General features: G+C 38.3%; 3 protein-coding genes across 4 annotated transcripts; 1 reads left to right on the top strand and 2 right to left on the bottom strand.

The window, feature by feature from the left end:
* The first annotated feature begins 130 nt into the window (after positions 1 to 130).
* rabl3 (RAB, member of RAS oncogene family-like 3) lies at positions 131 to 3,620 on the top strand. Its single transcript, XM_041058023.1, has 8 exons — positions 131 to 199; positions 710 to 801; positions 1,087 to 1,216; positions 1,308 to 1,422; positions 1,570 to 1,720; positions 2,251 to 2,322; positions 2,550 to 2,588; positions 2,738 to 3,620. Exons 1-8 carry the CDS (start codon positions 154 to 156, stop codon positions 2,792 to 2,794), a joined length of 702 nt encoding a protein of 233 aa, XP_040913957.1. The 5' UTR covers positions 131 to 153; the 3' UTR covers positions 2,795 to 3,620.
* On the bottom strand, positions 3,009 to 4,977 carry LOC121194889 (granzyme B-like). Of its 2 annotated transcripts, XM_041058022.1 has the most exons (6): positions 4,818 to 4,977; positions 4,453 to 4,600; positions 4,044 to 4,182; positions 3,704 to 3,964; positions 3,483 to 3,525; positions 3,009 to 3,390 (listed from the first exon to the last, which is right to left on the bottom strand). In XM_041058022.1, the coding sequence occupies exons 1-6, from the start codon at positions 4,867 to 4,869 to the stop codon at positions 3,308 to 3,310; spliced, it is 726 nt and encodes a 241-aa protein (XP_040913956.1). In that variant the 5' UTR covers positions 4,870 to 4,977; the 3' UTR covers positions 3,009 to 3,307. The 2 variants fall into 2 exon arrangements, with proteins under 2 accessions (XP_040913956.1, XP_040913954.1); XM_041058020.1 differs by having other exon boundaries at positions 3,009 to 3,525.
* Positions 4,978 to 7,561: 2,584 nt separating this feature from the next.
* LOC121194395 (UDP-glucuronosyltransferase-like) lies at positions 7,562 to 11,442 on the bottom strand. The gene is made up of 5 exons (XM_041057272.1): positions 10,505 to 11,442; positions 9,268 to 9,399; positions 8,864 to 8,951; positions 8,418 to 8,637; positions 7,562 to 8,079 (listed from the first exon to the last, which is right to left on the bottom strand). Exons 1-5 carry the CDS (start codon positions 11,363 to 11,365, stop codon positions 7,797 to 7,799), a joined length of 1,584 nt encoding a protein of 527 aa, XP_040913206.1. The 5' UTR covers positions 11,366 to 11,442; the 3' UTR covers positions 7,562 to 7,796.
* Positions 11,443 to 16,549: the final 5,107 nt, after the last annotated feature.

Raw genomic sequence — 16,549 nt, 5'->3', positions numbered from 1 at the left:
CAATAGCCAACAGGAGCGAAATAATATTGACTGACATACATATCAACCAACGGCTCTAGTCTTTTCAGACGAGTATTTTTCGGACCCAATCAGATTAGACATTGAAAGCGATGTTTCCATTGTTTACTTCCGGGATAGCACTGTCACCAAAAAATGGCCTCTCTTGACAGAGTAAAAGTATTAGTTTTAGGAGATTCCGGTAAGTTAAGAGACATTTTCACAATTCATAATCTTTACATAAACGCGTTGGCTTATTTTATCAAAACATTTTTTGGTTTGGAGGAAATTCGCCCAGTTTGCGACCCCTTTAATCTTAAATTAAGGAACCTAAACTCTTGTCAGTAGTCTGTTCCAGTAGCTCTATAAACCTGCATACCTTACGCAACATAACTGTCGCATCTGCTAGGACATTCAGGATAATAGGTGCAATTCTTGCATCTGTTAGTTTCTTCACACTGGTTACTGCTGATCTACGTGGTGTGATTAACTGCTTAGCATAACATGAATCAACACCAAAAGCTGAAATTTATAGATACATGTTCGCTGAATTAAAGAGTGACACTGAACAACTAATGAATGTATAGCATCACATTCACACAAGCCTGAACGTGACTGAATGTGTGTTGTTGTGCCCACGAGCCATTGTGTGAGTGTATATTAATCCCACCAAAACTGTCAATTATCCACCCATATTTCTTGTTTTTTGTAGGGGTGGGCAAATCTTCCTTGGTCCATCTTCTTTGTCAGAATCAAGTGTTAGGAAATCCATCATGGACTGTTGGTTGCTCCGTGGATGTACGGGTAAGCAGGCTGAACACCTCCTAATTTACAAAATTTAATTCAGATGAAGTCTAAAATGATGCTGCTGGACTTTTAAATTAGTCTCAGATAAGCAAAATATACTTCATACAATCTTTTAAATAACAAGATTTATCTAAAGAGTGATCTAAAGAGTATGAGAGACTTACTACACTGACTTCACAATATTTGCTTAATGTCAGTCTAATATATGATTCAACACATTCATATTAGACAAAAGTGACTACAGCACTTGCATCATTCAACATCAACATCATTCAATTACAGGTTCAAGACTATAAGGAGGGAACCCCAGAAGAGAAAACCTACTACATTGAACTCTGGGATGTCGGAGGATCTGTGGGCAGTGCTAGCAGTGTCAAAAGCACCAGAGCAGTCTTCTATAATTCAGTGAATGGTAAAGGGGATTTCATTTGATTATTTAAACCCATCTGAAATGATAAGGTCAATTATTAAGGTATGTTTTGTCATTTTCTGCTTTACTTTAGGAATTATATTGGTACATGATCTGACAAATAAGAAATCCTCTCAGAATCTTTACCGCTGGTCACTAGAAGCGTTGAACAAGGATTCCTCTCCAACAGGAGTCATTGTCTCAAACGGGTAAGTGCATGTGTGTTTTTGGTATTTTTTTGTTATCAAAGGGTAGAGAAATTATACATGCTGACACAGTTGTCAGAACTGCAGATACCGATAAGTGACTCTTGTTGTTGGTAACTGAGGAGCTCAGTCATGTTTTTTTCCGTGCAGTGACTATGATAGAGAGCAGTTTGCTGAGAACCCAGTGCCTTTGCTGCTAATTGGCACCAAGTTTGACCAGATCCCAGAGAACAAACGCAATGAAGTTCTCACCCGAACAGCCTTCCTGTCTGAAGACTTCAATGCAGAGGAGATCAATCTCGTAGGTTTACTTTTTCATTCCTACAAGCTCTGACCTCAAGACCCATATAACATCATTTTGCATTCAAACATAGGCCTCTGTGACAGAAACAAAAATGTTGTTCAGTTATAACAAGACTACAAATGAAGCTGCAATGCTTGAGTGGTATTTGGCATCTGGCACACGAAAGAGTGCAGAATACACCTATTTGCCTGATAAAAAGGATGGATGAGCAGTAGCTTTATCTGCTTTAACATTTTAAGGTTTCCTGTTCATACAAACTTCCCATTTGAGACAGTGCAAGTTGCTTGTGATATAACGTGGCAGCTCAAGTATACTTCTTGGGTTTATCACCCATCAACTCAAGTGGTGTCACATAATGGTGACACCTAGTGGTAGGTTCAGCAGACTGCAATACCACAGACTGCCAAATTTTCATTACAAAAGTTGAGAAGTGTAGAAAAAAAAATCTCCACACAAAAACATATGCCATCATAACAATTTGAAAAAGGCTGCCATCACTTACACACCCTGCTGTTTTGTTGTCCTAGGACTGCACTAACCCGAGATACCTTGCTGCAGGCACATCAAATGCAGTGAAACTTAGCAGGTTCTTTGACAAGGTGAGAACCCCAGAATTCTGTTATGTGACATAATTAATAAATAAATAATTACAATATCTATTTAAAACTAGGCCACCTAGGCCTACTTTTAAAGTTGACCATGGTTACATAATAATAACAACTTAATTTAACGATACTTAAGTTAATGTTTTTGTATTATTGGGTTGTACCTAATTTGTAGCCTCAAAAAATAGATAAACTCAAAAGAAAATCTTGTTTCTTAACAGGTAATAGAAAAGAGATATTTCACAAGAGATCCAAGTCAGGTGAGTTTCACTTTTTCATGCTTTGCAAGATTAACAAATCACAATGTCATAATTATTGTGGTTAAAGAAACAAATTAAAAAATCTGAATTTCTCTTGTGACTGGTAAGGTGTTATTTTAAACAGCACACTTCTTTCACTTTCTCTGTAGATGACGGGCTTCACAGACAGAAAACGGTTCAACTTCAAAAGTTTGCACTATGACTGATACTGAGGCATCGATGCTTCAGCAGTGGTCTGGGTTTTGGTCATAAGGCTCGTGGGCTTTTACACCACAACCATCAGACTCAGTGAAACACTTTCTATATCTGTCCTCCCTCTCCTCGCCATCGATACACCATCATACTTTTCTCTTTCATGCTAATCAGTCTAAACATGTTTTCATCTGGTATCATATAAAGATTCTAACCTACGCAACAAAATAATAGATAAAAAATTTTAATGAGTTTTAAAAATTAAAGATAAATATGTACATAGCCCATAAAACTTTGCATAAAACTTTGCACAAAAAGGAATTGAAGCTTTTTTTCAGAAATGAAAGAGATGTGCTCTAGCAAGATGGCATGAAAGGACATAGGCACACGCTATCGATGTACAGTAAGATTTTGTGTTAAATTATCCAATTTCAACAATTCTGTAATGCCAGATATTTTTTTTAAGCAATCATTGTGCTTTTTGTTCACATCATCAATTAACTCCATACTTAATTAAGCCATGTTATTTAATAAGCAAGTGAAGAAAGGACAACATTCTTGGCCTCTGAATAGTAGCTCAGGCAACATTCCCCTTTCGTTTCATGATTTCCTTAATCCAGGGAAGAAAGAAACTTATTTTAGTGAAGACATGGGGATACTTTGGATTATTGCATTCGTTTTGGACAGTAAAGGCTGTTATACCCTGAGGCTTGCTGTTGCAGATAAGTGGTCCACCGGAATCACCCTAGGAAAAAGTCAACAGAAAGACTTAATTGATTAGTCTGTGAAAAGATGACAAATGTTTTTCAAGAATAAATTAAATGAGTTGGTGAAATCTTCTGTTGTTAGCAACATTATTGGTGTATTTTGTTGTATAGATGATTTCTTATTTGCTTAATTATAAAAATTATTTGTTTAATTACCTGGCAAATTCCTCCCTTCTTTTTGTCAAACTTTGTGCAGATCATGTGATTAACATTGAAGTGCTGCTGCCATATGCTTTTGCACTCAAAGTTGAATTGAATCTTCTCTGTGGCTTCCTTCAGTACTTCTGAAGCAGGCTTCTGGGGTCCAGTTTGGCCCCAGCCAGCAACGACACAGTTAACATTGGCGGGGGTTTTCCCATCTTTCTTAGGTAATCCAATGGTCTTCACATACTTGTTCAGTTTGGCCTTGTTTTTTAACTGTGAAGGACAACATTTGCATCAAAGACAGTTTAACACTTTAAGCTTTAAAATGGGCTTTTACACAATTTTACTCTACCTTAAGTAGCATAATATCATAATCCCGTTTCCCGGCGAATTTTGGATGCGGGTGGTATTCAGCCACTCGGATCCGTTGCTGACTTCGTTCTGTCTTGCTTATGTTATGTGCCCCTAGTACCACTGTCATGTTCTGAGGTCTATCAAACCAGGGAACAAATAATATCAAAATATTTAGTTACACTTAACACTTTTTACTTTAAAAGGGACTAAAAACATTGATTATAAAGTCTAATATAACTACACTGACTTTGAAATACAGATTATCATATAAAAAGTGTCAATCATTGAGGACCCCTGATAGCAAATTCCATTCGGCCTTGTTCTTAAGCTTAGCTCATGACAGATATACATGTATTTAATATCTTGATTAGTACATATGATTTTGAACTGATGAAAAATAAACTCACTGTTTACAGTGTGCTGCAGTTAGAACAAAGTCCTCCCGAATAAGTATCCCGCCACATGAGTGTTTGTTATTGAACTGGAGTGATGCCATGTAGGGTCTGGAATGAGGCTTTGAGTCTTTACCACCTACAATGCCACTTTCAGTCGCCCCTTACACGAGGAGAGAAGGTAATTTCATTCACATGCCACAAAATACAAAATCCTTAGCCACTAAATTTTCATTATCATAGAATGAAAAAAACACCCAACCTATAGCCATTAAAGGGCTTGTTAAACATCTGCTATGATCCTTAAAGAGTGCTATTGTTATAAAATAATAACAATGATTATTTCAGAAATAATTTTGAAAGGAATTTAATCGTCTTACCAGTTAGAGCCAACAGCTGAAAGACAAATATAATGCAGAATGTTTGCATCATGGTTGTAAAAAAGTAAAACTTGTTGCGAAGAAGTAAAAGCTGAACACTCTGGCTTGGACTGTTCTACCTGCCACCTTTTGTAGTCAGCCTCCCAACTCGCACAACGGAAACTTTGTGGGCAGGTGTGAAAATTATTCTTGCAGAGAGGAGTTGTTGACTGCAAAATGAGTGAGACCCCTTTACAAAACCAGATAAAACCGTCAACTAGTCATTTGAGTTGGCTGGCACAAATACATGTTAAATCATCACAATCGTATTATTAATCGTATTATACACTGTATGTCTCATTGTGCCTTTACACGTGGAATAGTGGTATTATATTACAGCCAAGAGGAAAAATAAACTACAACCTGGACAAAAAGTTCATAGATAATCATAGGTTTTACTCTCATGCGTGACTGATTCTTTGTCTGTCGTTAGTTTATTACCTTTCCTCTAAATGAAGGGCATTATGGCCAAAGGTAAATGGTTGAGTGGAAACTGTTGATGTCACATTAACCACAATGTGTAGAAACATGTTCACACTTCACACAACTGAACAACATGCACAAACAATGATGTAATTTCAATCCCACATGTCGGCATTTTACTCTAGAGATCAGTTACACTTTTTAAATCCAGTGTTAAAAGAGGCTGTAAACTGATTATTTTCAAGCACTGTATCGACCCTAAATTGCAAGACTAAGTTGTCCTCAGAGACCTTGTAGATTTCTGGACCCTGGTGTAATATCTGGGGGTAGGTTAAAAGTCCATTTAAGCCATTAATATCTGTTCAAAATACTACGCCACACACTTGGTCCTGGAATTCAGAAGAAGGATGTCTGATTAACAGTTCACACAAATGCCTTTTTGATAAACTACCAGGGCTAGAGCGTTTTTAAACACAAGAACAAAAAAGAGCAGGAAGTCTTTAAAAGGAAACCAATAAAGGCTCAAGCAGTATTTTATATTCTTCCAACTGTCCACTAGATGGAAGCACTTTAGTGTGAATAAGATACACTTAAGCTAAAAGCTGACATGTCCAGCCTTGATATCTGCATCTGTTAAAGGTTTAACTTGTCAGTATTTATAATGGCTATAACATAAGTTCTAAAGTAAGTTGGAATTATAACCTCCAGTAGTTTGTGTAGAGATGAGGAGGAGATGGCTACCTAGTTGGACAGGGCTGGTTGTAGGCTTTATTTTGTTTAAATGAGCTGGAACTTATCAAATGAAGGACACTTACTATGACAGTACTGTTAAATGTAGCTCAGTGAAATGATGAAAAGGAGAAATGTAGGGTGTATAAATGTCTCCTGAAATCTAGCTTACTGTACGGCGACTTCTAAGAGCACTACAATCTTTTCAGTGGCCTCCTGTGCAGTTTGAACAATGTAAATTCTTCACAGAGGTTTACACAAAAACAGGAAATCATGCACAATACAATAACTATGAGGGTCTCACCAGCATGACCCCAGACACTGAAGAGAGGCTAACCAACACAGCAAGAGCTGCAACTGTTGTAACAAACCACAGACATAGACATACCAGTATGCTGGTGGGAGGGTGAATCCAGAGGTGAGCAATATTCAAACTGAAACTGCTGCAACCCACTTTGGGTTTCCTTTCCTTTAAATTTAACTTTTTCACATTTTTTCTTAATGTGCATTCTCCTCAATAACAAAGACCACAGTGAGCCACTGACAGTGGTGATGTTAATACTGAAAGTGAAAATAGTGAAACACTAGACTGCACCATTTCGTCCGAAATTGACCCTAATGACAGACAAAGCATTTTGTCTAAATTGCAATTTGCACTTGTCATGTGAAAGAACAAGTTGGGGACATAGTGGGCTCTAAACTGGTACCTGTCAATGTTTAAATACCATAAATGAACCATGACTATAACAAACTTTCAGAACACATGGCTGTCTGTGGATTTGTCTGTACAGACCAGGGCCAAAAAACGGTCACACAAAATACCCAGTGTCATTTGAAGAAAAGGTACAAAGATATGATCACTTTTAATTTTTTTGTAGGAAAAACAGATTTGCAAAAAAAAAATTAACTTGATTTTTCAGTCCAAGTGAAAATAGAGCAGGTCCCAACATGTCTTTTGTTCTGGTTCCACCCTGAAATTTTCATGTATATTTCTCCAATAATGTCATGAATACCAAAGTTGATTTAACTTCATCCATCCAGCAATTTTCCTTTCAGCTGTATGACAACAAACTTGCAGCTGCTTTTGTTTTTCATGTCTCTTCATGCAGTCTGAAAGTACATATAAGTGGGATTTTGCTGGTTTTCTAGCTTGCCAAATACAGTGTGGGTAAGTTTCCTCACTTCCTCACTCACTGACTGGAGAGCTTCTTAGCAGTGTTGCACTCAGTTCTGCCACAATACTGATGCCTCACACAATACTGATGGCTATAGGTGGTGATGACTCACCACCTATAGCCAAGGAGTTAGAGTCAGAGTGGGAAAGAAAGGGTGTGCCTTCCATAAACAGTTCAAGTGCAAGATAATTAGATGTTTGATGGTTTATCTATACAGCTTTTGTTGACAGTCAACTCACAGTAGCCTGAGGGTCTCAAATCACATTGAGACTGAAAGGTCACCAGTTCCAAGCCTTGCTTGAACTGGTGGCTTCACTGTGGGTGCCCCCCCCCCCCCCCCCCCGCAACCCCCCGAAAAAAAAACGAAAAACAAAAAACCCCCCCAAAAACAAATTTTATTTGCTTGGAAGTTTCTTTTCTAAATGATGGCTTCAGTTAATCATGTTACAAATGTAATAATGGCACTTGGAGTGGAATTATACAAACATTCACATATACACACATTACACATACAAACAGTACATTCGTGTGAAATCTCACTGCAGTATTTCCACATTCATCATTCACTTCATTACAGAATTTATAAACACCTATGATTGCTGCATTAAAAACACTACTCTGATTTTCTCTTGGCAGTCCCCCTTCTACAACATTTGCGGGTGCAGAACAAGCAGCATTTCAGCGTCACCCACAGAACAGTTAGGAGAACGATGATAAAAAAGCACAAGATGTCCAGGCTGTAGTACTGAAACCAGTTCAACTCATGTGCAGCTACTCTCAGGTGTGAGGCGCCTTTGTGTCTCATGACAAACTCGGTCCAGAAAACACTCAGGTCCAAAGGCTGAACGGGACGGTCCAGGTGTATCTCAGACAACTCGACTATCTTCTCTTTGTAACTGTGGAGGAGTAAAAACAGTTAGATGTAAAAGAACAAAGAAAGAAGAACTGGTTTTCAAATGAAGAGATAGTTTGCCTTCTAATAAGAGTGGGCTGCAGCTATGACAGATTTGTAGCACTTACAGAAATAACAGACCATTAAATGTACCCTATTTTTTCATTCATTGCATTCTGTAACTAATAACAAAAGTCATTGTATTTTTTTCCAGTTTTGGTCAGCTGCTTTTTTTTTTTTTTTTTTTTTTTTAATTTTATCTGCTTTACTATAATCTGTTTAATGGTGAATTTTATGATTTGCATATAACTGATGACTTTCATGAACATCTTATTGTCTTACCTCTTATCATGGATGATTTTATTTAGTGCAGCCAATAGTTTTTCAGTTGTCACATCATAAATATTAAGTTTCTCTGCAACACCGCGGCGCACCAAGTGATTTACATTATCTCCCTGGTCCCCAAACAGTGGAAACATCAACATAGGCACAGCATTACAGATACCCTCGTAGATGCCGTGGGTACCTCCATGAGTGATAAAGACCTTAGCTTTGGGATGGGCTGAGGAGCAGAGGAAACATTACATTTAAAATCAAGGTAAATGCCACAGTTGTGATATACAAACAGCTAAATGTCTATTTAAACTACCAATGTATCTTTTCAAAATTACTGAATGTTATGTACAAGTTGTTTTAAAATGATAATAGCATTAGCAATAGTTTGAGTATGATAATTTTTGTCATGATAGCAGCAGCTCATATGTGTGTCTGGATAAAAATAAACACACCCAGGAGATCGTTCTGAGGTAGCCACTTCATAAGCCTGACGTTCTTGGGTATATCCCCAGGTGAGACTCCAGTGTATCTCCAGACAACCTGAAAAAAAAAGAAACTCACAATTTTTAACATTTGATGTACAAACTATTTTTTGTAATGATTAGAGAGTCTGGCATGTTACCAACAAGGCAAGGTAGGGGACAAAGTCCTTTGGTTCAAACTGATTAGTGCTTTAGCATATATGCTGAGTGTGAAATCTCTGGCTAGTGTGTAAATGTTTGCTGTTCTTCTCTAGTTAGAAACTTGTGCACTGTTAATGTTTTACCTGAAGGGAATAAATAACCATCTAGTAAATGTAAAATGTATTGTTTTTTAATCTAAATTAAGTGATTTAATCTGTTATGGTTATTATTACCCTTTGAGGAATTTGACGAAAGGCATCAAAGAACTGTTTAGCCTTCTCTTCAGGCATGTTGGACACCATTGATCCAAGAGTAAAGACAATAAATCCGTCATCTCCTGAGCCTTCCACAAACTCCTCCAGGTCCTGCAGGGGGGTTGGAGAAGACACAAAAATGTTCATTATAAATGGTGATAGTGGGCAAAGACCAAGGTGCAGCTATTTTAAGATTCTTCCATTATATAACTTCGATCTGATCTTCCATTATTTTCAAATATACTGAAGGGAATTCATTTGATCTACACATTTCAGCTTAGATCCACCCAATTAAGTAACCTTAGAAGCAAAATCTTATCTTAAATCAACAAATCTTTTAATTTACTACAGCATATTTACAAGAGCCTCACTCCTGTCGGCTCTTAGATTACACTGGCCATAGTCCAGAAATCAACTATCCCTGGCTCAGATATCACACACTCAATCTTCCAGAAAAGTGGACAAACCAGTTCTTTCACAATGTTATGAACCAAAGCGTAGTAGACCCTGATTAACATCTTAAAAAATATTTAAAATCATTTCAGCACCAATGTTTTGCTCTTAAGACTACCCTTAAAACATTTTTATCTCCCTATTCAGATCAAAAGTGTGAGTATGTTTTTGTCCTATAGAAAATGACTACTGAGGGTTTGTCCGAAATCAATAGCATAGAGCAATGGAGCTCTATGCTATTTTTGCGATTTTTTTTCTTTTTCTTTCTTTCTTTTTTTTTTTTTTTGGCCACATGGGGTCAGACGAGGTCTAGCACAAGGTGCAGAACAGATATAATGGACATATCATCACCTACTAAAGTTATATTAGACAACATTATAGCAAACTGTGACTATTTAGACATCAGGCAGACATGGGGCAACATTAACACTCATTTGGAGTTACGTGTCTGGCTGCTAGTTGAATTTCACTCTCCTTTTAGCTCTGTGTTGGGTCTCAACCAACTCCTGTGAGCAATAACTCTTATAGCATAGTGGAGCTAGGTGCTATGTGCTCCTTTTGTCATTTGGTCAGTTGTTATTACAAAACTATTAATTGGAAGAGCTTTTCTGGTTTTCACTGTAGTTTTTTTTTTTTTTCAAATGAAAGTTTAAGGGGTTTACTTTAGCCTGACAACACAAAGCACATATATGTGATTTTCTGTACATGAATCCAGATGTGATGCATGCTTGTTTAATCTGGTGTACATTCTTTGCATACTCACCGCTGGCAGAGGAGCTTTCTTTGCACAGTTGATACCTCCAATTAAAACCATGTTTGGCATGAGAGGTTTGGGCCATTCAAAAGTAAAGTCATATCTGAGAAGCCAGATAGCACCATGACTGAGAAGATCCTTGTAGGTCATGTTGTCTTCAAAATACCTGCTGACCAGCTCGTCAAAGTGGAAATAGATTATTCTGCACATGTAGGACTCCAAGAAATACATGATCATGTTTTTCACTCTCTGTGGGAAGGTCATCCTATCCGTATTACCAGAGAAGGACACAGGAACATAGGAAAGAGGAGAGGGGCACTGGCTAGCCTTCATATCCAGCCCACATGGAAGTCCACGCAGAAAATAAATAGCTGGAATGGAAAAGTCATGAGCCAGAATGGGGCCGCAGGGAAGGAAGGGGTCTGTAAGCACAACATCGAAACCCCCACTCCTCAGTTGACTCATTAGAGGCTGGTTGTTTAGCAAATTCTCACAACCTTTAACCTGAAGCGAAGTGAAGTTAATCAAACGCTGCACATTGATAAACATATCTGTGATTGCTGGTGGCTTGAGGAACACTCCATCCTTCAAGTCTTCGAAATTTTCATCCAGTTCAGCTTTGGTGTATGGCACTTGGTAAATCTCAGTCTTGTAGCTGTCCGAGCCGCTGATCAACAGGCTGCTTTCAGGCACCAGCGCCACAACTTCATGGCCCCTGCGGCTGAGCTCCTTCACCAGTATCTTCATGCTAAGCCAGTGGCTCCCATCAACAGGCATAACCAGCACCTTCCCCCCTTGAACGGGCCCCAGACTGAGGCAGCAGAGCCAGGCTGCCAGCCCCAGTGTAGGAAACCACACCCCGCTGCTCATTGCCTCCTCTCTGTCCTGCAAGCTAGCTTGTTGTAAGAGCAAGTGGTGCCTGTTAAGAGGTGGTTTTATGTGTGTGCTTGCGTGAGTGAGTGTGTGTTTTAAATTCTGCAGGAAGTTCAGCCTGCATTTGCAGGCGGGCTATTATGTAATCATGGAAGACAGAGAGAGTGGAGATTCCCAGTGGATTTTGTGGTGAAGTCCAGCATTCAGAGTTTGTCTCCAGTTAATCATTCTCTCATGTTACATGTTTTTTTTTTCCATTTTGTCTTTTACGTCTAGTAGTATTTTTACACCTAACACATTTAAAAGTGACATATTACAGCTTTCACACTGCATAAATATTTTGTTTATCCATATTATGAAAAAAAAGAGAATGGGTTAGAGTTTTTTTGTGATACCAAAGATAAAAAACAGGATTTTCTTTATTACTTTCATTTATCACGCTTATTTTTGTAAGAAAGTTTGGTTTTACTTGCATTCATTTCTGTTTGCATTCTTATTTATTTTCTTTAGCTGTGGGCTCTTTAACAGTCGGTAAGACCTGCAAGTTATGGTGGTCATGCATATTTGCAGCCTGTAAAGCTGCAATATGCAAATATGTTCCTGTGGATTTGTGCAAAGTCCTCTCTGTTTATCTTGGCTGCTCCTTCTGTCTTACTCCTGAAAAACAGAGACACATGCGTGCCTAATGGGCTGTTGTATGTACCCTCTTTTAACCTCTTTTTTTTCTCCATTCTTCCTAGTCACGCACGTATACTTACAACCACTGTAAAGACATTCATGGCGTGCGAAGCCAGTTGTAATTGGAAACCAACACCCTCCTCCTTGATAACATCAAACATGCGATGTAATGCGTGGAATTCACCCTCAGTTACAACTTGCTTTACCCTAGTAAACCCCTTTTTAGAATAACTGTAGCACTGGTTGTGTAATTGAATTAAGTAACAGTTCATTCAAATTAACAAAGAACAAGAAGGTAGTTATTTGAAGATCACCAGGAATAAAGTAAGTTGAATTTTATAGAGCAATGAGACAAACGACTACACCAAATGATCTTATCCTGGAATGTGCTGTTTCTGCTTTATTTTCATTCCTCCACAATCTAAAAAACTAACTGTAGAATCCAGACAGGGCAGTGCACAGGCTTTGGCAGATTTAAGTGAATGAAAGAAAACAAACAAACAAACAAACCAAAAACTAATTTGTGAGGAGGGAGAGTTCTTGCCCAATGAGGCTGAGAGATTAGATTTGAGTGGGGTGGTTTTCCCAGAGACTATTTCTCCAGCAGAATGTAGTGCCAATAAAAGATTTAGGCACTGTATTACTGTAGCAATGGCACTGTTTAATGCTGTACTACAAACTACAATTCCATTCACCTAAATGGCAAAAGACCACTTGGGAAAAGTGAGAACATTTTCATTTTATATTATTTATTTTTAATTTACTTGTTTGTTTGTTTGTTTGTTTTTTTCTCTTTGAATTTATGTTTCACAAAACAGTAAAATTCCTGTCCATGCTTGAAAATAGAAATATCTTTGCACTGAGGCAAAGGTGCAATAAATTGTGTTTTCATTTGTTGCCTTGTAATTAAGTGATCACATCTCCTTGTAGTTTATAAATGTTAATTAAATGATAGAATTCGTCTTCTTCTGAGACAGCAAAAAAGCTATGTGTTTAAAATTGCTCTCTGTATTTAACCTTGTGTCTTTTCCATTCAAACTTAAGCCATGTTGAAAGCGTTACGGAAATTTTACTCGGTCCTACTTAGTCAGACTGCTGTTCTGGATGTTCTGGAAAACTGACCCAGAGGCTAATTCAAACATCAATCCAACTTGCCAGCACATTAACAAAGCACAAGGTGCAGGCATAAAAGGGGCTGAAGGAATGACAAATTATATAACGCTTGGAGACAAAGAAAGCCTCGCACACACCCAAAGACTGCAATGCAAATAATCCTAGAAGTAGCCATAAAGCTGACTGCTACTCCATCTGCAACTATCTTCTCATTACATTGTACAGACTTTCATGGTCCCCAGACGACAAATCCTACTGACTTTGGATATCCACTGACTTTTTTTTCTAGCACCACCAGAAGGTTGATATTTGTGGCTTTGAGCGAAATGTCCCAGGATCTGTTGGAAAGATTGCCATGAAATGTGATACAGACACAGTTTTCCTGTGTTTCCAGACTTTTGCTGAGGTATGCCTCCACAAAGGAACTTCAGGAGTAACAGAACAATGAGGGAGGCGTTTCAGCAATTCTGACATGGAAACAGGAAAAAAGGGGCTGTGCTTGGGTTGATATATGGTTATTTATATGAATACAACATGTACATGCTACTGTCATGTTGCAGAGGCATCCAGAACCAGAAGTGTCCTAACACAGAAAAATTTCCATACAGAAAAATGCCATTTGACAACTTCCTGAACACCAGTGTGGATTATGTGTTTTCTGTTCAGGACTAATTAATCCAGATAAACTCATCACTATGACCAGTTCTTCACAACTTATCTGTGCTCTATGTTCTGCTAACATTTCACCTGACTACAGGAAGGTGCAGGAGGAGTGCTGTTTCCTGCCTCGGTTTCTGTGAGTAGGTGAGCATCACTCCTCCTTTGACCTTGTCTAAACTGGCCACAAAGCGAAAGCAACATCTCGACGGCAGCAACTACATGCTCCGTCACTGCCACTCGGTCTGTTCAGTCACAGTCCTTAAAGTTTTTTGAAATCATTCACAACCCAAGATACAATCATATTTGGATGGGTTTGGGTCACACACAGATGTGAAGTTTGTGTAGACAGCTCCTTCGAATAAACATGGAATGTATGTTGTCTCTGAGACAGACGACTGCTGAAAAAACGTGGCTGAATTGCTTTCCATGTTAACACGGTGTATAGAGTGATGTGCTGTTCTGCAGTAACAGGGGTTCCAAAGTGAAACCTTCAAACCATGTACAGACATCTCCTCAGACTATTTTAACCAAGGTTATGTGATAAAAAGAGAAAGGTAGATGAATTATTTTTGCAACTATTCATGCCATCACTATAAGACAGAGCTCATGTAATAAACATTCTCAGCTTCAGACAACATACGGTATTATTGTGTATAGCTCACAGACAGGCTGTCATAAAAGTGAAATAAATCTCAATATGAATGAAATGCCGCACATAAAGGCTGAGAATCCAGCCATACAGCATACTGACAGCCTGATGAAATGTACCGTTTTGCAAAATAAGAACATGCTGTGTTATTTGTCAGGTTACAGGAAAGCTGATGCCTGTCAATTACATCTGCCTACACAACTAAATAAAATCCATAACTGATTTAAGATCAATTGTGCTGCTCAAGCTCCTTTAAGGAAATTTTGTCTATTTACTATGCACAGTTTGTGTGGATTGTGGATTCACATTTTGACCATTTTGTTTTTAATTAAAATGTTTAAACAAGAGAAATATCTCTCATCTTAACCTCTCTGAAGACACACAAAAATAAAAAACCTTTTGATGAGAAGCAAGTGTACCGCAAAACTATAAACTGATTGTACTGTTCCTTCAACAACCTTTGTAACGCTGTCATAAATACAGCAGTCCTTTAAGTCCTGCTGGCTGAGATCCAGTTCATATGAAAGGTTAATGAGAGCCTGATATAAAGAGTTCAGGACAGTGGGTGTTACCCCACATAGTGTCAGCTATAAGTGCTGGCTGTTTGCAACTAGAAGATCACATTACTTGCAAATATTTGCCTTGTGCCCACTGCGAAGTAAAGACTGTGGGGATAGTGTTTTCAGTTTACAGATGGTGTGGCTATTACATGTATGCTAGGTGGAATAAATTATGTATATGATTAATGTACATGGCAAACAATGTGTACATTCTCTCTTTCTTTCCCCTCCCACTTTAAACAGGTCAGATTATGTGGGCAGCACTGTAATGGGTACAGTTAAGAGTCATGTCATCATCTGCTGCTTATCTGGGTCCAGGCCCTAAGTCCTATGGCACCTCCCTCAGGTGGTGGGCCCACGGGAGGTGGTGCCACCCAGAGTGGGGCTCAAACCCACGACCTCAAGAGACTGAGTCTCATGCAATACTAACTGAGCTAACTGGGCAGCTACACAGTTAAGAGTCAATATACTCAAACATTTTGCTTTGGTCCGTCTGTTTTCAATAAGTGCCAATAAATTGAAAGCATATGTCATATAAGAGGGTCACTTAATACTAAAGAGTAATGCTGTTGATTAAAATTTGGGTATACTGAGTGAGAACCAGAGAACAACTTTACATGGATTTGGCATCAAAAACTCTGAATTGACATGACTGTTCCTACATGTGCAAATGTGGGAACAGTCAGAATGTGCAAAAGTGCAATAAACAGCATTTATGAACAGCATATACATGTAAAAAAAAAAATCTATCACTCTATAATGTTGTAGTAAGCAGCTGTTATTAATGTGTGGCATTCCTCAACAATTAAATTAAAAAAAAAAAATTACAATCATCACAACTGTGTTTCACTATAGTATGGAGTTACAGTTGTCAACAAATAATTAATAAACACTTACAACACCATTTTAGTGTGTTATAAACCATATATTAAACGTTCACTGCTTACTGATGCAAAACAAGGGACTTAAAGTATAGTTTTACCATCAAAAGTCTTTTGTGGTGTAGAGAAGAAAGAAACGGTTAGGAGATACCTGCACTCTGAACTGATTCTGGCTCAGCGGTTTACTCAGCAACATTTTGTCCTGAACTGCTCTTCTTGTGTTTCATTGTTTCACCTTTATACTTTGCCTGTATTGCATCATTGCCTCTAACACAAGCCTGCAATTTCCAGACTTTTGTCACACAGACGTCAATGCTTAAATGTAGAGAAAGTTCACACTGATTAGACTTAGAAACATTAAGCTCATGATATAAGTTGTTCAAAGTGCAAGACATAAACTGTAGGCTTAAGTATGAATGAATTAACCATTTCATCTGCACATTTCAAACTAACTGCAGCTGCCAAGACTTCTCTGAGACTTCAGACTGTAACCACATGGTGGTGCCAAAGTCATATGAATCCCTACACAGCAGTCCTGTCCACAGTAGAAAAACATCTTGCCTTTGTACAGCCGTAGTCAACGTTTGACCTTTTGCTGTCTGTGGTGTGTGCTGAGGACTGCTGCGTCAGCCGGTTCTCA

The sequence above is a fragment of the Toxotes jaculatrix genome, chromosome 15 (genome assembly GCF_017976425.1).
Source record: "Toxotes jaculatrix isolate fToxJac2 chromosome 15, fToxJac2.pri, whole genome shotgun sequence".
Classification (NCBI taxonomy): domain Eukaryota; kingdom Metazoa; phylum Chordata; class Actinopteri; family Toxotidae; genus Toxotes; species Toxotes jaculatrix.
The sequence above is the reverse complement of the archived record's forward strand: the minus strand, read 5'-3'. Positions and strand labels throughout refer to the sequence as shown.